Below are 26,221 nucleotides of genomic sequence, written 5' to 3'. Positions count from 1 at the left end.
TTCTGGTCATTACCGTTTACAATGTGTTTGTTTATGACCCACTGTCAAAGATTTGATTGTGTAGATCACAATAGAAAACCAAGACAAAACCAGTAAAAAAAGATCATCCTGTTTTAACTAAGCTGAAAAATATTCTGTCTTATTATATTTCTTGTGACTATTCAGCATTTTTATTAGGTTGGTCTGAAATAATCATAAATACTACAATCTTGCATTTTGCGTCATGTAAGTAATGCGGACATTTCAAATAACTACTCAGTTTCCAGACAAGTGTAGTTACTTCTTAGCTCCACTTAATTATCCAGCACTTCACCATTAACTAGTTTAAAAAATACTTTCTCAGGAAAAACATTTTTAGATTCTTTTTCCAGGTACTTACTTGATTGCCTAGCTCTAAGTTTTCCGAGTATACTGCAATTTGCCGTTTCATTTGCTCCTCGTCTGACAAAGAGTTGGCCAAAATGACAAGTACATCAAACCCATATTTATCTATGAATGCTTTCAGATCACCAAGGAGACTCCTGTGTAACAAACAGTCCTGAAATATGGTAAGAAATGTAAAGAAACGTCAGCATATTTTCCTAGCTCATCCCATCCAAATCTGTAATGAAAATATCCAGAAACGTTAGTATACCTCAGTTGCTGTAACTGGCAATAGAATTCCGCTTAGACTAGTGCAATGTAGAATCATCTAGATTTTGCAATATAAACCATACATCCCTCTTTCTGACCAGAGGACATAATGCACAAAGTGCAAATAGCCCTCTTCAGTCATCACTTCAGACAATGGAAAATGAAAAAATTTTCAGAAATTTTACTTTTGCCATTATGCTTCTATTTGTATTTGAGAAATTTTTTGTCAACTTCAAGCTAAGCACAATGTCATATGCTATAATTGTTCTGATGCTGCCAAGCTACACTAGTCCTGAATAAACAGCAGTTCATCATAAACACAAAACAACTGTATATGCAGATTGGCATGTTATTCCCTTGCATCTGTCTCCTACCTGATAAATTACTGTTTTGGTAAGATATATACAAATACTATTCATTAATCTGCTCAGATATGTCCACAAAATGTGTCTCCCTCCCTTTAAGTTGAACTTAAAACAATCTATTTGTCAAATGCTTTGGAAGTAGATTCTTTCCTAGATTAGTAATGAAGTTCTGCTTTGATGTTTGCGTAGCACTTCACAATTAGCTTTATGTGAGATTCATGCAGATTACTGCACAAGCTATCATTTTACTGGCGGACATTCAGATCTGAAACCTGAATAGGGAAATACAGTGAAGAATTATGGGGAATAAAGTTTGAATGTCAAAATTGGTAACATTTTTCTGAAGGCTCAGGTACTGGGTATATTTGAAAAAGTCCCAAAACATGCTTAAGCATGGGAAAGTGACTTTAGTTATTCCAGTCCTAAACACAGTTGGAATACTTACAAACTGTTGGAATAAAAAAATTGAACTAGAACAGATTCAAAACTATCTGAAGATCCTCCTTAATATATATAAGATCCTCAATAACTCCTTATCTCAGCTGCTCACTCACAGCCAATTCAAGCTGATGGGAGGTCAAAGGGAATGACGTGGTCCAATTGTGGATCTAGTCTGTATGGTGTTTTGTGACTGTACATAAGGTAGATAAATGATGAGTCTAAAAAACATCTAGTCTTCAAGCCTCATGATCCTAGAGCTTCTATATTGCATCTATACTCATCCTAACCTTAATTTGCATTAATTTCTGGCAGAATAAAGGAGATCTTAACATGGCCTTACGTAAATCCCTATTCTCAGATAATTCATTACCTCAGGTAAAGTCATTAGTTTGAAAATACTTGATCACAGACATTATATTCACAGCAACTACTATAGCTGGGCATATGGAGGAACTACAAACAGAAGCAATGTTAACCATATTCATGAACTTTTCAGAACCCAGAATCTGTGCAGAACAAAGACCACCACCAGCATTTAAGAAATCTACAAGCACTGTCAGCATGTAAAACGTCTAATGGTCACCCATACTAAAATATCTGTTTTAATAAGCACAAATAATACATTATCTTTGGGTATTCCCAAAATGCACCTTCATAAATCAGTATAATAAAACCAGAAACCAACAATTTAATGCCACGTAAGTAACTCTCTTGTTCACATGCTGAAAGAAAGGAGTTGGCTTTGTCTTATGCTGTTGAAAAATACAGACCAAGGATGCTAGAACAAGTGCTGAGGCTGACAGCCAGCAAAGAGCAATTAGTCAGAAGTGGTAAAGTAGCCAGCCTTGCTATCTGTAGTGCTCCTGATCAGGAGACTCGTTAAAGGTTAAAGAGAGAATCTGAAAAGGCACAGGCCTGAGCTGTGCATGAAGCACGTACAACGTGGCCCTCAGGCTGTGCTGTGCAGCACATTGTCTTTGGACGCCGAATAAGCTCCACCACCTAACTGTAAGAGAGGAGCCTGCAGGCAGCTCCCACTCAGTACTGGCTATTGCACCATCCACCTGACCCTTCCCTTATCTAACAGAGAAGCACAGAGTTCTCATGAGAACATCCTTTCTGTTTGACAGTAGAAACAATGAATGAACTTGTTTCCTTGAAAAAACAAAACAAAACATCACAAAAACAAACAAACAAACAAACTTTTAATAGTTCAACTGAGCAAAACGGGGAAATCTATTCTGTAGTCAGGGTCTGTCCAGCTTGCTGTAATGGGTCAGAGCCTGTTTGATGCTACACCCCTCATGGTTCCAACCAACCAAAGGGACATAAGATTATCTGTAATGTTCTCTCCTTGCAGTATTAGCTCTAGCACACAGCATTTTAAAAGATACCTTATGGAGTCTGCATGTCTTTCTTACTGGGTCATGACAGAGCAGTGCTGCAACACTAGCAAGTGATAAGAGACTGCTCAGAGCAGCATGGGAAAGGGTTTAGCTATGCTACTGCCGTACACCACGTCTTTAAACAAAACATTCAGACTATTTAAGGATGCAAGGTATGTTTTACAGTGACACCAAATCAGCAGTAATACTGACAAAGTCATTAAGGTATGTCAAAACACAGGCCAGGTCCAGCAAAATGATGCTGATTACAGCCAATTTATCAGTTAATTTCATAAATTTTACGCCACAAACTTTATCCCACAGAAGACTTCCTAATAAAATAGTCATTATTGAGCAAAGGTATGAAACCCAAGACTATATTTATTCTGTGGAATCAGGAAGAAGAGACAAGCTTCTCACACCACTATTGTATAAACACTTATTAACATTCAAATTATACTTGAGAACGTAAGCTGCTATTTTTTCCCAAACATTGTAATTTGAATAATTAACAATAAATATTTCTCATCAGTTGTTACCTCTATTAATGAAGTAATGTTACTTAATGAAGTAACAACTTAGAAATGGAACACTTGGTAAACAGACGTTATTAAAAGAATGGGTCAAAAAGTAGATTTGCTGGAAAATGCAGCTGACTAAGCTATGAAAAAAGACAAGATCAGATTATACATCTTACAGCATCCTCATTCTATCTGATGAATTTTTTTGGTTGACTGGGCTATAAACCAAAATGTTAATTTAATCATTAATTTTAAAGTAAGAATAGGTAATTTTATTTGTGCTAACAAATATTACTAATCAACTTTTAAAACTTAGTTTACTCCCACCCCCTAAAACATCCATTAAGTTTACTCTTTTCAATTAATACCAACAACACAATTCAAACAGTACAATCATTCAAACATTCAAATAAATGGATTTTCATAAACAATAAAATCTTATAAATTACCAAAGACTATGTATTGAAAGATATAGTAGACATATGGACTCTTCCACAGATTTGCTAACCTAAGTAAATAACCAGAATGTTGCATATATTGTAAATGCTAACAGAAGATAAAACATTTCTTTCAAAAATGAAAAAAATGCTATTCATTTTAACAGTTAAGCTGATACATCCCAAATTAATTACAAGCATTGTAAAATGTGTTGATGAACTAGCATAGTAGGAAATACACTGGGTTGGAGCCAAACCAGGACAAAGGTCAGCCAGTTATACATTTTATACTTCTTTTCCTTACTTAATTAGTATAGTTTGGCTTAAATGTTAACTCATATTTGCAGTCTACAGCAGGTACAGCATATATAAGCAGTATTTGTTGTAATGCCCTCCAAATATCCTATAACAAAGAATGGACTGCTGGTATACTTGAAATGTACTATACCTGAAATAAGTAGAATCTAATAGTAAATGTATTTTGCGTACACACTGGCAATATAGTTAATAGCAATATAGATGCTGTAGAAATTTAGTATCTTAGCATCTGTAATAAATTTGTGCATTTGCTTGTCTAACGCATATAAACAGTTTATACAGTGCTACAACGTAAAAATATGGTGAACATTCTGAAACTTTTTTTTTAATCATTCAGCTAAATGGAATGAGAAAACTTAAGAAATCCACAGATTTTTGAAGTATTTTTGAACATGACCTGCCTTCAGTTATTATGCATTTTTGTTGAGAAATGCAATACAAATTTTAGGTAGGTCGTACATTGGAACTTATTTCTCTGAAACCCAATTTTATTATAGTAACCTATTTTTTTAAATTTAATAGTTAACATGATGACAAACTTGTGCAAGCCTCTAAATTAATCAAACTCTCTGAAAAATATTCAGAAATAATTTGTAATTTCTCCCTTGATTTCTGATTCATGAAGCCAACAGCCAATTACCCAAGTGATCACTGTAAATGTATATTACACACACTCCTGATTCTTCTGAGCTGTGTCAATATTAACCTGACCAAATTAAGAACAAACTGTCTCTTTTGTTCTTCACACTCTTCACATGGAGAGCACAATATGGCTTTTGTCAGAGGTGCTCCATCATTTTGGCTTAAGGAAACTGTCAGTATAGTTTGGGATTCGTTATTCATGGGCAGATACCCTGATGGGTCTAATGAAGCCTTTCTGCTGACAACTCATTTGCTAAAAATACCCAACCATCACAAAATATAAATGAGGAATATCACTGTATCCCATTACAATTTTCACAATCAAAACAATTATCACTATCCAGAAGTCAATACATACTGTTTCACACTGTATTCTCTTAATATTTCATGGTCAGTACTTCTACATTCCAGTTTATTTCTGCGTGATCACTGATAAAACTTTATGACATACTTAAATTGCAATATAATAGGGTAAACACCAATGTTATAGCACACATGCAGAGCTAACAGTCTGTGTGCCATTTGTTGTAAATCCAGCTAATTACCAGAAGCCCCCGCCTAAAATAAAAATAAAATTTAAAAAAACAAACAAGCAAACAAAAAGAAGCAAAAAAGATTCTATTTTTTTTTATAAAAGTTTTTGGGTAAGGTCACTAAAACTCAGAAAACAGTATAAACGGTAGAGTGCTTATAAGACTACACCAGAAACATGTACAAGTGTATTCACTGTTTGACCTCTTCTTTGTATCAACACCACTGGTGCAAACACACTATACAGAATTCATGTCTTCTGTGAGGAAAGACATTTCAATGCACACATTTTTCTAGTGTGCCTTTCAATATACTAAATAGCAGCACTGCTATACCAATATTTATCATTCTTCTGAAAAGAACAGACGTAGCAGCCTATTTTGCAGTCAGTTTCCAGCCCTTTCCTCTCAGTGCTGCTGCCCAAAGTTTCCAAAAAGAAATAGGTATCAGTCCCAAACCAAACAGCAGGAGAACAAGCATCTGAGAGGTTGTGCTACGCTGTTCTACAGAGTCCCCTATTACAACTGACATTCAACTTCAGGCATCTTTAGCTTAACTTGGTAATAAATCTAACCAGGATGTATAGGACTGTGAAACACTGCGTAGAATTCGTCATGGGTGTCTGTTTGACCTCACTCCCTTTACTGTAGGTGACAGCTGTGTTCTTGCAGTGTCTATCATTTTCATCAAAGGCAGAACAACTCAAAAATAAAACAAAGAAGAAAGAATTCATCTATAATAAAAGAAATAATCATGCTTTGTTCAAGGGAAGTGTTTTTAGCCTCTTTCACACTGGACTGCCTTTTCTACAGCACTCTTCTATTTTTTTTAGTATGTCTTAGCAATGATCCACTCTTCATGAATGAAGATTGCAACTACGCTTTTCCTCACACTTTATACAAGTACAAACTCTGTGTATTCAAATTCAGGCTCACACATTTTTATCTGTGTTTTACTAGTACTTACAAAGATGTCTGTGTTAAATTAAATACATATATATATATTAAAATCTGCTCAGGCAAGCAACCAAGCTTCAGTTCCATTATTCCACATTTTCAGAGGAAAATTCACTATTCACATTTTGAATTTAGCTGCTGGGGTACCACGTCTCCACGTATCATGACACATTATGACATCCATATATCAGAGGGATGCCATAATGTCCCATTTGGTTTAGAACATTCTCCTTCCTGCTGGAGCACCTGCCATCGCCAGGGTTCACTACCAAGAATGAGAACTGGAACCACCAGCTGGAGGAACACAAATTCTTATTCATAAGCAAAACAATCTCCCCTGACTGCTGAGGCGGTATAACTAACTGTCTGAAATACAAAGTTCAAAATGCTCCCTGGTGTCTGTGCACATACCCTCAAAGAATGAAACATATCAGAAGGGACTGAGGTGTCCTGAGAAGGTGCTGCTATTACTACCTGAGATAAAAAGCATCAAGTCCTTCGTATAAAGAAGCACATGTAACAGTGTGAATACTGTTGCGATGTGCATGGGAATGACATGACACCTCTGTTTTGAAGTGTGTCTTTAAAAGTCAGCCTCCATAATATAGTTAAAGGACAAACTAGAAAACTTGTAATCTTAGCAATATGACTTGCTGCAAGAAGGGAGCTACAGGTAAATGCACTCACACTACGGTAAAACGTATTCCCTCCAGATCATTTTGAAGGCTGAGGTAAGTACATACATGCTTTTCTGGAGCAAACTGCACAGAAAGCAAAGTCTTGTATTTTGAAACTACAGGTGTAAGTATCCAAAGTCTAAAGGTAAAGGGATTCTGGGATCTGCTCATGCACCACACTTAAACGCAAACATCACCTGTAAAAAATATGCATATAATATATACAAAATGAAGAGGAAAAACCTCTATGCTAAAGTACAGAATAGTATATACAATCTAATATATTATTTGTCTCAGAAACTTATAAGAAAAAAAGAAACAATAATTCTTACGTCTTAGTTTTCAATAGGCCATGTGGTTAAAGCATAGGATATACTTTTTATTTTCCTTTGTATAATTCTGCTTTCTCATGCTAGGTTATCTCAACTGATTTTTCCACAGCTTGTAAATCAATTAAAAAATACTGAAAAAGACACAACCTACCACTTCAGTTACAAGGTTCATTTAATCACATACAATATTTGATTTCACTGTTGACTGATTAGCAAGTGACAACAAGCAAAAGGCTGCCTTGCCAGAGCTGATGATTTAAAATATAAGACACATCACAAGCATCTATATACTGACCATGAGCTGTCTATTTTAGCCAGCTAAGTCTCAGGTGTAAATTCATAAGCCATAATTCATACCTTACAAAATAACTCCCATGCAAACATGGTAACAAAAAAAAACCAACACATTTCTGGCTGTCAAGAAAATTTCTAGCAAAATTAATCAACCATTCATCCATTCAGGCTCTTTGCATACCCTTTTGTCAAAGAGGGAATACTAAGAGATTTCTTTCCTCTTCCACGCACTCATTGCAATGGTTTGTAGAATCCATCAAGCCTGAGTTGATTTATTGAACTGTCTTATAGCTCAGCAGTATAACTATAGCAAATGAACTGGTAACTTCTCCAAAAACAGCAGTGATTCAACAATATCTGGTTTATTTAATTCCTTCTAACTTCAGATTAGCAATTTCTTAAAGGGACTGACTTGCATTCTTTAAAAGTTTTATCTGCAATCTTATACCTGTATATATATCCTCATATTTTCCTTCTGCTTTTTTTTTTTTTGACATTTATCAGAGACATTTTTGATTTACAACTATCTGACTGCAGAACCTACCTAAACCTCCACATCTTTCACACTACCTACTCTGGTTCTATCACTAGTCAATAGGTGTTTTATAACTAAATTCAATATTTAGGGATAATACTGACATGGACGTTTATGTGAGCTATCTTATTCATCATGCTATGAACACTCAAAAATAATTACCCAGTTAAAGTCCCTACTTATTTCTTTAATTATGTAGACAACTTTGCATACATATTCAACTATTTCTGTATTTATCTAATTCCATCACTTGTAATGAGAAATGTTAAAAAAAAAAAAGTAGTTAAGGCACAAAAAATAGCGATATGACAAGCAGTTTGAAACACTGTTTAAACACGGATTTTATTGCTGAGCATCGTCCATTGAACCCCATGGAGCACATTTATCACTCACCAGCGTTGCATTTTTCTTCATAAAGATATATGACCTTTGCCTATTAGATTTCATTAGCAGGGCACCATACAAGGCTCCTCTGCAGATGACAGGATAGAAAGCTAAACAACCTCGCCTGAAGGATTTGTGAGAACAAGCCCATCTTCAATCTTTGTCCCTGGGAGGCACTTCTAACACCTGCCAACCACAGCACTATCATCAGAAAAACATTTAGAGATTTATCTTCAGGCTGGTGATTATAAGAGATAATTTGTTTGGAGTATGGATAAAGTTGGTCTAGCATAAACAAACTAGAAGCTCAAATTATACGACGAACCTCATTAACTATTGATTTAACCACTGCAATCCATGAACAAATGTTGTATCAAAATGTTAATTCTTCCTGAAGATATAATCAAGGGAAAAAAAATGCCAAGGCAGGATGGTTTAAAAATGCTGAGCTATTCTTATAGGTGCTTTTAATGCCTGCAGCTTAAATTTGAAATGGAGACTTACTTCGTCGTAACAATGGCAATGATATTCCATTGCCATTTTCCCATATAATTTTGTCTTGACAAAAAGTGCTGTATCTCTTTAGTTGCTGCTCCTATAGAGGAATTCCTCTCATAGAGGAATGAAAGAGTGATTCCTCTCTTACTTTCACAAACACTCTTTTTGTGTGGAGACAGCAAGACTAGATAGAGTATAAAAACAGTCTCAATAGCAAGAAGTTAGCAATATTGTAAACGAATACCATCACAGGCAGTCTGAAAAAAATAAGTATGTATTTATATCATTTATATTTTATCTACTTCATTTTATCTACTATATTTTATCTACTTCATATATCACACATGTCCTTTGTGCCTGTAACAGAAGATAACTTCCTCCTAATCTTTGAAAATTATTTTCACTCAGGCTAATAAATCATCAGGTCTTCACCCATGAGCATATTTAGAAATAATGTAGCATAGTTGGTCCTGAAGGCATTAACTGTTTGCTTTTCTACAATGGAAGCCAACCCTGTCCCCTCCTTGCTAAAGGAGAGGAAAGTGCGGCAAGACCTCCTGCTGTAATCCAGACAGAGCCAAAGTCTCCACGTGATATTCTTGGGATGACCAGCAGCATTCTAGTTCACCATGCCTCTGTCACCTTCCTTCTTTCTTAGGTCCACTGCACTGGGGAAAAAAAAGCTCATTTGTGTATAGGAAGTAGAAGGAAACCTGAAGCTCCTTCTCCAGTATGGCACTCTCAACAAATGAGTGGTATTTAAAGTGAAATTGTTAGTTTGTCAGGAGAAAAAAAAATCTTTTTTTCGAAGTATTTTCCTTCATTCTGAGTGTTTCTTACACAGCAATGCAGTCATGTAGATGTAGTCCATCCATGCAAATTAACCTTACATCATTTTAAGTTGTTCAAAGATTATATTTTATATTCCAAGTTACTGATTTTATTTCATCACATTTACTTTGCTAATTCATGTAAGCATTTCACATTCTAACTATAGGAACAAACAAACCACTGTTACTTATTTGTTAAGGCTATTTCACTCTATTTACACATAGGCAGGCAAGTGACTTAGCAAGATATTACTGATGCAGGCATATCCAGGCATCCAGGTTTGTGTAGGACCCACACCTTTTTTCCCCATTAAAAACCCTCTTTGAAAATGATTAGCTGATTAAAAAAAAAATAAAAAAAAGAAAAAAAGAAAAGAATCATTTGTGGAGGATTCAGACCTAGTCCTTTTAATACATTTTAAACTCTTACGGTTTTGTTTTTCATCAACTTTTTGTAATTGTTGAAGGCCTGTATATCTCCTAGGCACCTTTTTCTGCTTTTCTAAATGATCTTCTTGTCTCCTCTCTTAGTCTTTTGACTTCAAATCATTATTCTCAAAAACTGTACTTCTTCCATTCATTCTAACTCCTGTTTATTCCTGCACATTTTCTTTCTCTGGTGCTACAAATTCCTGACTTACTTTTTACTTCCTCTAGTACCAGTCATGAGCTCATTCTCTTTCCTAATGCAATTGCATTTTCAGCAAGAACCACAGATACCACTTCAGTAATTTAATTTTAACTTTTTAAAAGATTAGAAGACTATTGCCCCAAGTCTCTCTAACTGCCGTTTCCTGTTGAAGCAAAATGTTTTTTGATTGCACCTCAGTCTTTGTTCTGCTTTTATCCTTCAGTTCACTTAACTGTTTACATTTAGGCAGCCGAGATCTGCTTTGAAATGCTCCTGTATAACTGGGATCTCTGAGTATTAAAAAATTGAAATAGTAATTATTACCATTAGGTGTTCACTCTGTAAACCTGAATGAACAAGCCAATTCAGAATGCAAAGAACCGGAAGTTAAAGGAAAACCTCCCACTGACTTCAAAGAATTTTGGCAGAAGCCAATAATGTACCTGTAATTCCCCCCATAAGCTTCCTACATGGACAATCTTCACACTATTTCTCAGGCATCCAAGTTTAACAAAATGTCCTTTCAGGGAGTCAAAGTTCACTGCTTTGTAAAAAATTTTAGAAATGCATTTTGAATTATTTTTATTGTTGGTTTTGCAATAACATCTCTGGTATCTTGCTTAGCCACAAAATGCCTATGTTGCCTTGTTGAGTAGCCCTCATCTAGAACAACTAGAAGCAAGAGTAGCTTATTTTCCATGCTTATTCAGTTCAGCTTCCCCAGCAACGACATGAACATCTTGCTTCAAGACACAGTGAAACAAGCAGGGCTCAGTCTGTTTTCAGTGGAACTGGCTTTAGTCTCATTTGCACTGGCTGTTCCTAAACACAAACTAGGAATTGAAGAGGTTATCAAATACTGTACACCAAACTTAGCCACCAAAAAAAAAGCCAGTTTGCTTACAAATAAGAATTGCAATTCTGTTTTTTTGTAAATCATTTCAGATTTTTTTTTTTGTAAATCATTTAAGTTTTCCTAAGGATTCTTCTAATAAGCACTTACAGTTATGCAAGAAAAATGCCTTTAGCAACTCATTTGTTAAACAGTCAGTTCCTTCAGAAGAGATAAAAGGAGTCATTACCAACCCAAGCAAAAACAGGATAAAGTTCTTTGCCGATGCCTGTCAGAAGACAACACGGTTACACTGGACAGTAGCTGGGCAGCAGCACCCTTTTTATGTTTTATGTTTACAGTAGCTAAGAGAGAAGACTTTACCATTTAGATGGCTCGAGTTTCTGAGAACAAAATACAAGCTGTGTTTGAGACAGATTTTGGATGACTACTGGCACACAAAGCCTAACTCTCTAGCATATGCGCTTTACTCAAGTTGTATGTTTCACAAAGTTATGCTTTGCTCTCTCCATAGACAAGTTACAGTGAAAACTGAGGCACAGGGCAAGGCAGTGTCCTCAGTCCAACTCAGAGTTAACCACTCAGGCACAGGACCACAGCTCTGATGGCACATGGATGTAAATCTAGTTTAATAACCACTTGCCCTCAGGGACCAAAGCAGATGCAATATATTTAATATGGATCAAATTTTACTTGATACTTACCTGGAGCCCTCAATGTTTAGAAGGATGTCTAAGACTATGTAAGAAGAGAAAAAAATATTTTTTTTTTTTTTGGCTAAAGAACAATAATACAGTAATACCCTCAATCTTGTTGGTGTTGGCAAACAAAAATGGGCTGTAAATTATAAGAAGCAGTTAAATCACTACAATCTTAATTTAAGCCTAATCTGTCTATGTCCAATACTTCGTCACCTGAATAAAGGGATAGGTAAATTGTAGAGTCAGACAGTATAGTTAAGAAATATATTTAAATACAAACTCAACAAATAACACATTAAAAAATTAACAACAAAGTAAATACTTTGGGAACTATAGGCCTGTCAGTTTGACCTCAGTGCCAGGAAAGCTCATGGAGCAGATTATCTTGAGTGTCATCACGCGGCACTTGCAGGGCAACCAGGCGATCAGGCCCAGTCAGCATGGGTTTATGAAAGGCAGGTCCTGCTTGACGAACCTGATCTCCTTCTATGACCAAGTGACGCGCTTGGTGGATGAGGGAAAGGCTGTGGATGTGGTTTACCTTGACCTCAGTAAGGCTTTCGACACAGTTCCCCACAACATTCTCCTCGAGAAACTGGCTGCTCGGGGCTTGGACTGGCGTACGCTTCGCTGGGTTAGAAACTGGCTGGATGGCCGGGCCCAGAGAGTTGTGGTGAATGGAGTCAAATCTGGTTGGAGGCCGGTCACTAGTGGTGTCCCCCAGGGCTCGGTACTGGGGCCAGCCCTCTTTAATATCTTTATTGATGATCTGGATGAGGGCGTCCAGTGCACCCTCAGTAAGTATTTTTTTGCAGATGACACCAAGCTAAGTGCGTGTGTCGATCTGCTCGAGGGCAGGAAGGCTCTGCAGGAGGATCTGGATAGGCTGGACCGATGGGCTGAGGCCAACTGTATGAAGTTCAACAAGGCCAAGTGCCGGGTCCTGCACCTGGGGCGCAACAACCCCAAGCAGCGCTACAGGCTGGGAGATGAGTGGCTGGAAAGCTGCCTGGCCGAGAAGGACCTGGGAGTATTGGTTGATAGTCGGCTGAATATGAGCCAGCAGTGTGCCCAGGTGGCCAAGAAGGCCAACAGCATCCTGGCCTGCATAAGAAGCAGTGTGGCCAGCAGGTCTAGGGAAGTGATTGTGCCCCTGTACTCGGCTCTGGTGAGGCTGCACCTCGAGTGCTGTGTTCAGTTTTGGGCCCCTCGCTACAGGAAGGACATGGACGTGCTCGAGCGAGTCCAGAGAAGGGCGACCAAGCTGGTGAGGGGTCTGGAGAACAAGTCTTACGAGGAGCGGCTGAGGGAGCTGGGCTTGTTCAGCCTGGAGAAGAGGAGGCTCAGGGGCGACCTCATCGCTCTCTACAGTTACCTTAAAGGAGGCTGTAGAGAGGTGGGGGTTGGTCTGTTCTCCCACGTGCCTGGTGACAGGACGAGGGGGAATGGGCGAAAGTTGCGACAGGGGAGGTTTAGGTTGGATGTTAGGAAGTACTTCTTTACCGAACGGGTTATTAAGCATTGGAACGGGCTGCCCAGGGAGGTGGTGGAGTCACCATCCCTGGAGGTCTTTAAAAGACGTTTAGATGTAGAGCTTAGCGATATGGTTTAGTGGAGTACTTAGTGTTAGGTCGAAGGTTGGACTCGATGATCTTGAGGTCTCTTCCAACCTAGAAATCTGTGATACTGTGAAATATATAGTAAACTAACATCATATACTTGAATTAACCACAGGCATGCTATGCATAGCTGTAATTCCTTAAAAACCTTTATTTATCCTCTACCTTGTGAGTGCTGTCACGCATGATCTCTGAAGCAACTAACACAGTAAGGAAAAAAGCAAGTACTTATCAGCAATACCAAAGAAAAAGTTCCTCTAACAAATCTATCAGCTTATTTACCAAGTTATATACTGCTACTCATTGACTTCACTATAGTCTCTTGAAAATTTGTGGCTTTAAGACCAAGGTTTTGAAAACAACTCTTAAAATGTTGAATTTGTGTTGTCTCAACATTTATGGAAATTAAGTAAACACAGGGCAGCCAAATTTCTAATATACTTATAAATAGTAAGATCTGAATACATTTTAAGGACATACTAAAGACACTGAAGTGAAGACATTTATGGAAGTAAGGAAAATGTGCACAAGCACCTTATTACTGAGGCCCAGAGTTAAGGATTTTTTTATACTGTCAGCTCAGTTTTAGAATGCACTCACTTTGGTTTCTTTTGTGAAATTGACGCCTGATGGTTCAAGGCCTCATTTATGTTCTGAAAGTATTTTAGAAAATGATAACATGTTAATGAGAAAAAATGGGGCTCCAAATAGCATCCAGACTTGCTTTAAACCATGAAAGGATCTATATGGAATAACACAAGTGCTTTACCTCTGCTACACTGTACGTTGCAAAGCAATCCATTGCTGAGTGCTAAGAAGAGGCATATACCAGAATTCTTACTAAACTATCACAAATATGCAGTACCTGGTAAGTAGTGAAGTAAAGGATCTTTTAACAACTTGTATGTCAAATGACACAGCTACGATATTACTCTAGTTTTAGCCTCTTGCAACTCTGAGAAGACGGAACAAGCAGCGGTATCACAGATCTACAGCTCTTTCGGTGAAGATGCTATTATCACAACCCTAACAAAAATAAAATTTTAACCCCTTTATCTGTGAAATAAAGTAAGAGAGAATGGTCCAGATCTACAGAGACACAAGGGCACCAACTTAACGTCTGTTTACTATAAAGTGCTCATCCTTTGACACTTTCCTCTTGCAAAACCAACTGACCACGTCTCTGCTGCATGCTCTGCACTTGGGCAGAGCATTGTTCTTTCATTCTGTCTGTGGTTTATCTCCACCTCTGTACTTCCACCAGGAAGGAGAAAATGAGTGATGAGAGGAAATAGCAAAAGACATGGCATCCTTTGACAGTCCTCTCAGCAAAAAGCAGATATGGGAGAGGAGAAAAAAGATTTGACAAAGCAACCGGTAGGAAGAGGTGAGGCAGGGTCTCCATAAAATTGACATATGAGTTTGTAAGGGAATAGTAACTGTAGAGGACTCCTGGTTAAGTTATGTTGCATTCATAGAATAAAACATTGGAAAACGGAAGATACAAGAAGAAATAGGAAACAAAGTATATACAGTAGCAAGCATTACATCATCAGAGTGTGAGCATTACAAAAAAAAGGGGGGGGAGGTGTGCAGACAAGAAGTCTTGATCAAAAGATGTTTAAAATCTGACTTTTCCACCAAGCTTTAGTCTTTCATTCTTGCTAATCCACCAGATGGTGCACTTGCAGCATCCATGATAACGCTATGTGCATCTCCACCCTTGTACACAGACACAGGCAAATTCCACTCCATGGGTTTTCATACCTGCTTCTGAAGGGACAATTTACATAAGATACTGACACAAACTGGTTTTGAAATACAGGAGTTTTTAGATAGTTCTTAGCACATAGATTTTTCAAAATTTCATTAGGAGCCTGAGTAATTTTGGTGGCAGCACAGTCTACAGACCGTACATTAAACCTATGGCATCTGGTATCTAGTTCGGTATCTGAACTGGTGAATGACAGCTTGGCATCAATTAGGAGAGTGCACAAACTCAACTGAAGATTTATTTTGTTGCCTAAGCTAGGGGTTTTAACCCGGAAATATTTCATCTCTTCAGAGCTGTGTGTTTCTGCTACAGTCACAAAGAAAGCTTTGCAGCTGTTCAGGTTAATGTGTTTCTGTTAGTCCACCGACATTTAAACTGAAGGATACACAGCATTCTTCAAAGCTTGATTGGCACATTGAAGTACAATGTGTAATCAGTATTAATCTCCTAGTCTATTACCACTGTCTTTCATAATCTACATATATTTTACAAAAATCTTTAGAAAGAAATGCTGTCAGAGCAAATGATGCATCAAATTCAAACAGGCCATCAAGATTGCTAATGGATTTTAATAGCAGCTATTACAGCATAATGGTATTTTCCCAACAGCTGTTTGTTTATAAAATTTTCAGTTTACAAGACCTTTATGTCCAATCCCAGGAGATATCCCTCAATTCATTTATAATCATTTGGTTCAACCTACACATAAATGCTGCCTTATTCACATTGGGTGTGTTTGCATACGTGTATAAGACATTACCAACTACCACAGTAATGAAAATGACAGGGAACCTTACAAGCTAAACTAATTAGTGTGTATTTTTCAACTTCTAACAGCAAATAAGCTTTATATATTTCTTCTGTCTCCCTACACATGAATAGTTCATCGCAACTGAGGAACAGCTGCCTGGATTATAGCCTATTCTGTGTCTCAAAATGACATATGATTATTTGTTTAGTTCCATGTAGTTACACCTGTTTAAGGTTTTGAAACATAATGCTAGGTATCACAAGGGCATAAACAGGGCAACTGGCCAGCAGACAGTGGCATAATGCAGCCTGCAGAAATGCTGTAGGAGCATTAGAGGAAAAAGATCCTGACAGACTTCCAAAGTTTGATCTGAACTTGCAGAGCTGCCAGATACAAAAATAAAAGCGCATTTTTTTTTCTTTTGTTGGTACAATCATATATGTTTGAATGTCTATTAGATCTGAAATGAGGAAGAAACAGAAATAGGAAACTAGGACCCTGCCATGCTTTTCCCATTGAGTCACATTCAGAATTGAACTGTACTTTATTATAAACTACTCTTTTTTTTTTTTTTTTTTGGGGGGGGGAGGGGGAAGGAAAGAAAAAAAGAGAGAACATAACGATAAGTGGAAACTACAAACTGAGCAGAAAAAATGTTAGTTTTATTGAAGGAGTTTTTTAGACCTTGCCCTCTTGCAGATGGCTGTTTGATCAGCTTTTTTCCTGATTCTCAAGCTGCCTAAGTAGCATAAATTTGTAAGTAAAAGTTAATGCTGAAGTCTGTAAAAATGCTTTTTAGTATATGTACTATTGGATAAGTTTTTTTTCCCAGAAACATCTAGACCTAATTAATTTTGCATCCATGTCATTAGCAAATATCCTACTAACAACAGACACTGAAGAATTTTTGAGGATACAGGATAAGCCAGAAAAAACATACACTTCACTTTCAATGATGATCTCTTAGGACAGTAGATGGCTCCAATTTTCCACAGCAGAAAGCTACCACTAAAATTCTAAGCCAAGACTGTCATTTCTGCAATGGTTTGCAAACCGGGGAGTTGGTACGTAGTAAGGAGGGTATGAATTAGTAACCTGTTAAGTGGGTACTGTTTGCAAGCAGTGTTAAGGAAGCTACTTTACCAAAAGGCACCTTTCACCCATACTATAAATATTTCCACAGGGAATCAGCTTATAAGTAAACTTCAACTACAGCCAGGCTCTGTAAATTCTACCTCTGCTGGTAAATCTCTGAGGTCTGACAAGCATTTATCTGTCTCAAGTAATCAGGAAACTTATTAAAAGAAGAACATTTATTTATTTATTTATTTTCTTCCCATGGAGAGCCTCAACATTCATGAAGTTCTACATGGAAAGCCACCTCCTTCTCTGCCTAATCCTTTCAATACCTTAACAACACTACCATCAATATTTCTGGTTGTGTTTTTGTTTGTTTGTTTGTTTGTTTGTTTTGCCAAGACACGTGGTCTAATATCTAAGGCCTCTTATCTTCTCGCTCCACTTGTGCCAACACAGCATAGGCAGGTCTAGTTTCAGCCTTGCAGCTGACAACAGAGAAGCAATTAGAAAGCACAATCTAAACGTGACCAAGTAATTTCTATCTCTGATCAGCTATATATGAGTTGTGACTTAAATAAATGCACCAATCATTTGCATTTATCCACAACTGATTTATAAACCAGCTGGCACTGAAAGATAAACAAGGTTACCTCAAGCCTGACTCTTACTAATTATTAGTTACACACTAGCATGATCAAAAGAGCCTGTTTTTTGATGGGTAAGTTAATCTTCTTTGAGAACTAAGTGATACTTTACAGTGGCCTACCCAGTGGAAAAAAAATTAATTAAAAAAAAATATGTTTCAAGACCAGAAGTTTTCCCATTTATCAGTGGACCCCTGTATCTTCCATGGTAGACTCATACCTATGAATATGTCACTAAATATCTTTGATTTTAACTGAGAACTTTACAGATCTATAGGAAAAGGATTATTTATCTGTTAGTTTTTCTGCTTGGCTACTTCCTAGAGCATTATTTTTACTTTGTCTCATCTATGATCTTTCCAGTTTTGTTCAAAGACACTGCAATACTTAGACTTATTCTGAGGTATAACCGTAATTTGTATCTACATGAGAAAGGTAGGAAAGACTATATAGTCTTTCGGCCTATTTGTCTCGGACTGTCATGTTACCACAATGAAAGACCTTGGATTTTCCATGGTTGTCTAAAAGGAAGTTTTAAGCTCAGCTGAAAATACAAAAAACAAAGCAAATGAAATCTGAATGAAGGCTCTGATAGGAGTTGGAAGCTTACCAATCTTCTCTATAAAGTTTTCTTTTAAAATTCCAGTAGCTTTTTAAGGAACAGTAAGAAACTTAAAACATAGTACCTAAAGCAAACAGCTGAAAATTAGGAAAGGCAATACTCAGACTTCAGGTCAAAACTTTTGTTTACCCTTAGATCTGGTTGTGGAAATAAATTTCTTTAAACAAATCCTATGTATGTTAGACCACATATATACTGCATATTATATACATACTGTATCATGTATATATACTGAATATTTCATGTTTCAACAGTGTCCATGTGCATCTATATATAATTGAAATAGTGTATTTGTAAGTATATAAATACACATATACACTGTTTACATATTTCAGTTCAAATTGATGCAGTACAGTCCACTGGTAAGTAACCAAGAAATTAAGAAATACATGCAATGTAATACAGAAGAACACTGTTCATCCAAATAGTACAAATAAACTGTGGGTCAGCAAGTTTACCTGGATTAGAGATGTCATAGAATAAATAGGAATATTCTAAAAAGGAAAGATAGCAACAGACCATGCTAACTTATTTTTGGTCTCTCTCAAAAAGAGTTTGGGTAAAAGATATAAGGCCCAAAACTCTCCCAGCTGACATCACTGTGATCTGAAAGCACAGCAATAGCCACAGAAGCTAAAGCTATTTAGGTGGCTAGAGAAATTCAAAAGCAATTAAAGAGACTCTTTCAAGTACAACTTAAGAGTTATTATATATTTTATTCATAGCATTTTCCTCACAATTTTAGAATAACTTACCAGTTGCATTTTCAATTCTGGCAGAGCTCTGCTCAATACAGCACTTGCATCTGCATTTGTAATAAGTATTCTAGTTCAAGGGTTAGTTTCCCACAATTTAGGTTTAAAGTCCAGCCATGCTCTGACACAATCACAGAAGAAACTAAGCAGTTTCTGCAATTAAAGCTGTTTAGCAACCTGCCGGGGGTACACTTATAATACTCAATTAGCTAGGTTACTCCAAGAAAGTTGGAAGACTTTTCTGAGTTCAAATTCCTATTTGAAGAACTCAATGTATTAATTCCTGCCACTGTTAGAGGCTTCCTATAGGATTTCCAATACATTCTGCTTCTCCATCTTGTATACCATGCTGACCCAAACAACTTCCAGTTGAATTCTAAGGCTAGAGCGATTCAAAAAAGAAATGGACGGCATAAGGTATTTGACAGGCTACACAGGCTGAAAAGCAATTACCATGACTTTCATATGTAGACCACGGATGCTTCATGTATGGATAGATTCCTGTGCAATAAATCAATAGGAAAAAGAAAAAAAAAATAAAGAAAAAAACAGCCAAAACTGCTTAGAAGTTGCCTTGTATGTTTCTTATACTCTTGAAGTAAAAATGATATGCATCAAATATTCATAGAGGGGGAGATTAAGTGAGTACTGAGATTTTTGGGCACAATACATAAATCATTATGTGATCTTTCAGGATTCATAATGATTCGTAAGAATCAAATTTCACAGAACTAGCACAAAAACTAATAAGATGTGGTACACCCTTGGAGTTTATATGTTACTAATACATATCCACTAAAACACTTTCTCTTAATAGTAAGAAGTTTGTCTATTCCACAGTGGGAAATCTATGTAGAATAAAACATAATGCACAATGTTTAACAATGCTAAATGGATGAAAAGTTGGAGCAGAAAATATAATATTATAATATAATACTTGTTACAGCCGTGATAAATTGGTACTCTTTAAAAGGGCTGGTACCCTGGTACCATGATTATGAAACAGTTTTGAACACAAAACAAACATCAAATCTTTCCACCAGTCACTTGGACATAGTATTCTCATCTCAATGAAAACTGGCTCTGATTTGTGTGCGTCAGTTTCTTTTAAGTTATCGCTAGTTATTTTTATTGAATAAATTATGTACTACTTTGTGCTTTTATGGGAACTGATACTAAGCTGTTCATCTGATGAACGGGAGGTAATATAGCACTACTATTATGAAGGTAATAAGTTTAGCTCTGGTTTTATTGGTATTGAGCATTATTCTAAGAGAGGCACATGTACAGTTAACCATAATGATGTCTGGTAACACTCAATCCCAATCTTCATGGAACTTATAAATACTGAGTAAACATGTTCTGTGTCATCTCTCAAACAAGTCTACATCCTATGTGCTTACCAAAAATTACCCTCTTTTATGTATACGTGGAACTTAAACATTGACTGCTTGGCTCTACGCTTACTTGGTCAGGTTCTAATTTGTTATATCTCATAAGATAAAAAATGGCTTCAAACAAGTTAATATGTCACAATTACATACTGGACGCAATTTACACTAGAGAAGTACCAATGCCAATGCATTGGAGAAATGCCAAAACCTCTAATCAAATATCTTTCCAGAAAGAATAAGCTGCAATGTCTTCCAATGTGTCTTCCATCTTTATTTGGTATTATTTGGAGAATTGCATAAGGCCTTACAAATTTTTAGCATTGACTTATTTCCATAAATTAATGGATAAAGTATTTCCATATAGCAAGATATTTCACCAGATAATGCAAAACAATGTCCAGGATCCTAATAAATACTGTTATGTCTGAAATGAGTTATCTCAGTAGTGACTTGGGCTCAGATTTATTGTACAGTTCATCAACTTCTCAGCATGCTGGATAATGAATGTTTCATTTACATTGCTAATTGCCAAGCCATGGTTCCTTCAACCTTTAACCCTTACGCTTTATCACATTATCACCATATGTCAATATAATTGCATTTAACATTCCAAATAACTAACTTTTTCATGAGGTCAAGAGATCCTTTTTTTAAAGCTTTACCAGTAGGGTATCTTTAAAACTACCATTAAAAAACAGTGCTATACAGATACTGCAAAACTAATGCAATTTTTTCTTTAGCAAAACAAAGCTCCTATCTTCTGACTCTAAATAAGTTATTTGCCATGGAACTCTGTATTTCTTTATTGTAACTAAATCACCTGAGAGCTTCAACTATCCTGTCTGTGATTATGAAACACTATCAACTAAAACCTAATATGAAATATGATCTATACATGCATGACATTTTTAAATCTAGTTTTCTTTGATCTGTGGAATTATGCAGTTAATGTCACATGTTGTATAATCTTGATCTTCATTTTGCTTTGCCCAAATAGTAAAATATGTTACTGTAGGTACCATCCAAGGGGGCTATGTCTGGGGATATAACAGCATTGCTAGTCATAGTCATAAAATTACACCTTCCCTCAGTGGACACTACACTGTATCTTACCTCAAGGATACCCTATGGAGAATGTTACTTTACTCTGCTCCTGAAAGCCCCTTTCTTTCAGTTGACCTTGACCACAAATAGTTCTTCCCGTTCTGAAGCCTGCACTGTCAATAGTTTTAAACTTGCAAAGATTATGCCAAATCATACACAGAATAAGCTGTACTGGAAAAGGATTTTACTGACATCTGGAAATGAGCCCATTTTTGTGTTTGCACTACAGTGATTATATTAGTCAAACTTAAGAATGCAATGACCCTTCTCGTTGATAGAGTTGATACAGAGAAACCCTAGCCTCTCTCAATTTATTTGAAAAACGCTTTGGCAAGGTGCTCTCAGAACTTGCCTGATTTTCAGAAAGTTAGAAATTTATTTCTCAAGAAAGATCTGAGTCAGAAATCTAGATGCACCCTCACAAACAGAAATGAGCACCATACTGCATTAGAATAAAGAAAATGGGTAATTAAAGACAAAATGGAGTAAGCCTAATTCATTTTTCATGTAGCAAAAAAGAAGCAAAAAAACAACACATTACACAGCAGGTAGGCAGAGACAACCCTGTATTTCTCATGGCTCCCATGTTGTTCCTCCTAGTCTGGAGAAATGGAGGCTGAGGGGAGACCTCATCACTCTTCACAACCACCTGAAAGGGGATACCTGCAGAGAGGAGGGCGCTGGTCTCTCTTCTCAGGTGGCAAGTGATAGGATGCACAGAAATGGTCTTGCAACAGAAAAGTTGCATTAGGGTAGGTTTAGATTCGACATTAAGAAGAATTTCTTCATGGAGAAGGTGTATAGCATACCCTATACCTTGCATATTGTTTTATTCCTTTATGTTCTGTGCCGTATTAACTCATTCTCCTCTTTTACCATGATTTTGTATCTTTTCTTTGACTCTCAGAGTGTCCCTTCTGACCAGACATATAACCACTGAAAGCTTTCTTTCAGTTTCTTCCACTACTCACTTCTACTGTAGGAATGTCGCTGGGGTCTACGCACAAGACACTACAGCATGATAACCATAGTTTACAAGTCTTAAAATAGAATGGAGCTGCAGGAATGAAACACCCAGCCTTACGAAGTATCTACACCCTTCTCCTGCAACTTGCAAATACAAAATAAGTTTGAGCACATATGGCTGTTAACATGACCCACTTGCCAGACAATCTTTTTCAAATCACCTGCAGTATCCACCCAGTAAACAACCATTTATCATTTCTCTACTGATCATCATCCTGGATGTCACGGAGAAGGACTGTTTCTGCTCCCCGCTAGCTTGGACAAGACATAGCCTTCTCATTTACCTATACATAAAACATGAGAAAAGGCACGAACGTCAGAACCATAAAACCACTTTGAATTAGATTAGGACCAGAAATGTATGTATTTTTTTTCTTTGAAGTGTTTCAATCCATTAAATATATATAAAAAGGTAAAAAAAAAAAAAATCAAATTCCACATTACCACTGGGAAGTGAATGTTCTTACATGCACACCAGCTGAGACTTGAGTATTTTGCTTAAAAGAATTCCTAAATATGAGGAACTTTTAGCTGTATATGTCAAACAGTGCGTTCCTAGCAGATTTAAGCATATTCTGGTTATCCATTTCCAGCTGCTTCTGTGGAGTCAAACTTTGTTTTTATGTTAACAGATAACATTATCATCACATTTTGTGAAGAATAATGGCATCAAGCACAGACGTATCACTGGCTGTGCAGAACACTATTTGAAAATATGCTTGGTTTTTGAGTCTTTAATAATGGATCAAAAATACAGGCAGATTCAATGCCATTTTATGTGTGTTCAGAATATGACTTCAGAACAACTGAGGATACGGTACACAGGGGATCCCTCATCCCTTAATTTACTTTAACCTCCCAACCATTCCAGTTGACAGAAGACATGGTAAATTGGCATTTTTCTTAGCTGGTGAATGCACAAAATCTACAGGCCCCAAAATAGTCACCAGTGACACCTGACTTGAAATGGCTGATATTCATAGAAATTTTAATGCATAAATAAAAATTAGTAAAATGACTACTTTCATGGTTCTGCCCACTAGGGTATCTTGAAAATCACACTTTGAATTTTACTGGTACACTGGTAGTACTAAAAGTCCACAGGAAGTGAGGCTGAAGTTTGACTTCTGAGTAAATATTGGTTTATACTAAAAACACAACTCCATTACCTCAGAGGATCTGTGTAAGTGTAACTGACTGGAACACTGTAAACAATTAGGATAATGATATACATGAAGGAAGAATTCATACTAGACCATAAAACAACCAATATTTTCTGTTTATTCATCTACAAGTATTTACAGATTAGTTCATAGAGATCAACAAAATGCAGCATACTGGAGGAGTATAAAATACCCAAGAATAAACAGAGGAACAAACCTGCCCAATTCCAATTAACTCCTGTTCAAAAGACTGAACAAAGAGAAATCATACACTACTGCAAGAACCAATATAAAAGTTAAATATGCAGCCTGTTGATCTTATACATGCCTACCTGTGGAGACAGGTTGACCTCAGACAAACATTTAGCAGGATCCAAAGGAAGTTTCATATTTATTTGAACCTGACACCTGTAGATGTTGCAAGCAAAGCAGTGCATCTAGAAGACCTGGAAAAAATGACTATTGCAATTTCCTCTAAATCTGATGCATGCACAGTTCTCAATTATTTGGCTGACTCCTCAGATCTGGAATGAGAATGTGCAGGCTCCTTCCCAGAATAGAAAGTATCCAAACAAGGTCTATTCTTCCTTTAATCACCCAGTTCTGTTGTACAAATCATAAGGCAGAGGACAGGACTTAAACCATGTTTTTTTTATGGTATTTTCCTTTGTAGCTATTTCATAGTTCTAATTACAAGTGTGCAATGGCAGCAATTTCTATTTTTCAGAACTATGTATCTGTTTCTGCAATGAAATTTCTTTTGCACAGATGACTGTAAAATGTGTCTGTTCCTAACTGTAAAACAAAGATTTATTTATTTGTTTGTTTAAATATAGCAATGTAAAAAATCCTTTAATTCTCAGAGCTGGAAGCACTGATGAAAGAGGGCTCACTTGAGTTGCTGGTACATGCTCAGTACTTTGTGCTGCTCTCCAGCAATTTTCCATGCCGATATGCTCAGGAGTGAGGCTGACATAGTTCCAAAGAGGTCCTGAAGGACAGTTAGGGCAGGAGAGTCCCAAGAGAGAGAAGATAAACCACAGAGAGAAAGCAAGCATGTATGCCAACAGCAAGAGATATACCCGGGAGATCTCGGGAGATGAGAACATCAAAATATTGATACCGGGGATTTCCACAGTTTTAAGTCTCAAAAAATAAGATAAAGTTAAAAAATCCGTACTATTATTTATTGTGTATCTCCAGCGTTGCCTGTTCCAAATTCTAGCAATGGACCAGAGCATCAAAACATTCACTCAGCTGGTGATCCTCCTGCGGAGGCCCAGGAAAAAGCTGCAGAGCCTCATGCTACTGCGAGAGCAGCCAAGCTTTCACCAACGGCCCATCATGGAGAGAGCTGGGCCTGGGGGGCCTGGCAGCAGGCCCGGAAGGAGCCAGGGGCATCACTCACATGCTGCTCCAACAAGTCAGCCTCATGGCAAGACAAACTCAGCATTTCTGTCTTCACAAACTCCCAGCCAAGGGGCAAATACACGTATACGAAATGGAACACCACAATTATACGGGCTGAACCTGAATATGTTTCAACTCAGTTTACAAAAAAACAAAACAAAACAAAACACAACACAATAAGAACAAGAAAAAACAAAAATGGGGGCGTGGGGAGAATATTAATATTTTCATTGCCTTTTTTTTTTTCTGTTCACTCACTGTGTGTTTACCATAAATTAGACCTGCTGAGAGTGTGATGCTGAGCAACCCATATGGCAAATACTCAACGGAGAGATGTGAGAGGAAAATCACTTTTTTGTTTCTGAATTATTTCTAGTCCCTTTATTTAGAAAGTCTTGTTTAATAGCAAATGCTGAGAAACAACCATGCTAGTGCTATTTATATATAGATGACAAACTTTTAAGGCCAAAACAATACATTTTCAGTAGAATAGGATTCTGTTCCTGATGAAATCAGACAAAAGACAGCACTTAGTGCTCAGTTAAGATTTTTTGTTTTAAAATACAATTACAGGAGTTTACAGACCAGTATTTGTACAATTGCCATTTATTCAAAGTCATCCCTGAACCCTTCTTTAGATTAAACAATCCACAGGTAGTCTAAGTGCATGGTGTTCTACGAGTCAAAGAGCTGACCTAACAGTTCCTTATTTCAGGAATTAAAATAATCTATTCTAACCTTTTTCATTTCTAGTTTGGGACAAATACTTGGAAATACAAACACAATCAGCATATGCAGATGTATGGCATCCATGAAACCTATGAATAAATAAATAATAATCCAATTCTGGATGTGCAATCCAGGCCCAGAATGCAGATCATTCTGGTGAGCTTGCAGCAGGGAAAAGAAAGGGGT

At 36.9% G+C, this 26,221-nt stretch overlaps 1 protein-coding gene across 8 annotated transcripts in view; it reads right to left on the bottom strand.

Moving 5' to 3' along the window:
* Positions 1-26,221, bottom strand: part of PRUNE2 (prune homolog 2 with BCH domain) — a 140,756-nt gene that overhangs the window by 58,100 nt on the left and 56,435 nt on the right. For all 8 annotated transcript variants that reach the window (XM_083816553.1, XM_083816554.1, XM_083816555.1 and 5 more), the window contains exon 7: positions 380-538. In XM_083816553.1, the coding sequence (XP_083672679.1) occupies positions 380-538 (159 nt within the window). The remainder of the gene's footprint in view (positions 1-379; positions 539-26,221) is intronic.

This window comes from Anser anser, assembly GCF_964211835.1.
Source record: "Anser anser genome assembly, chromosome: Z".
Lineage (NCBI taxonomy): Eukaryota > Metazoa > Chordata > Aves > Anseriformes > Anatidae > Anser > Anser anser.
The sequence above is the reverse complement of the archived record's forward strand: the minus strand, read 5'-3'. Positions and strand labels throughout refer to the sequence as shown.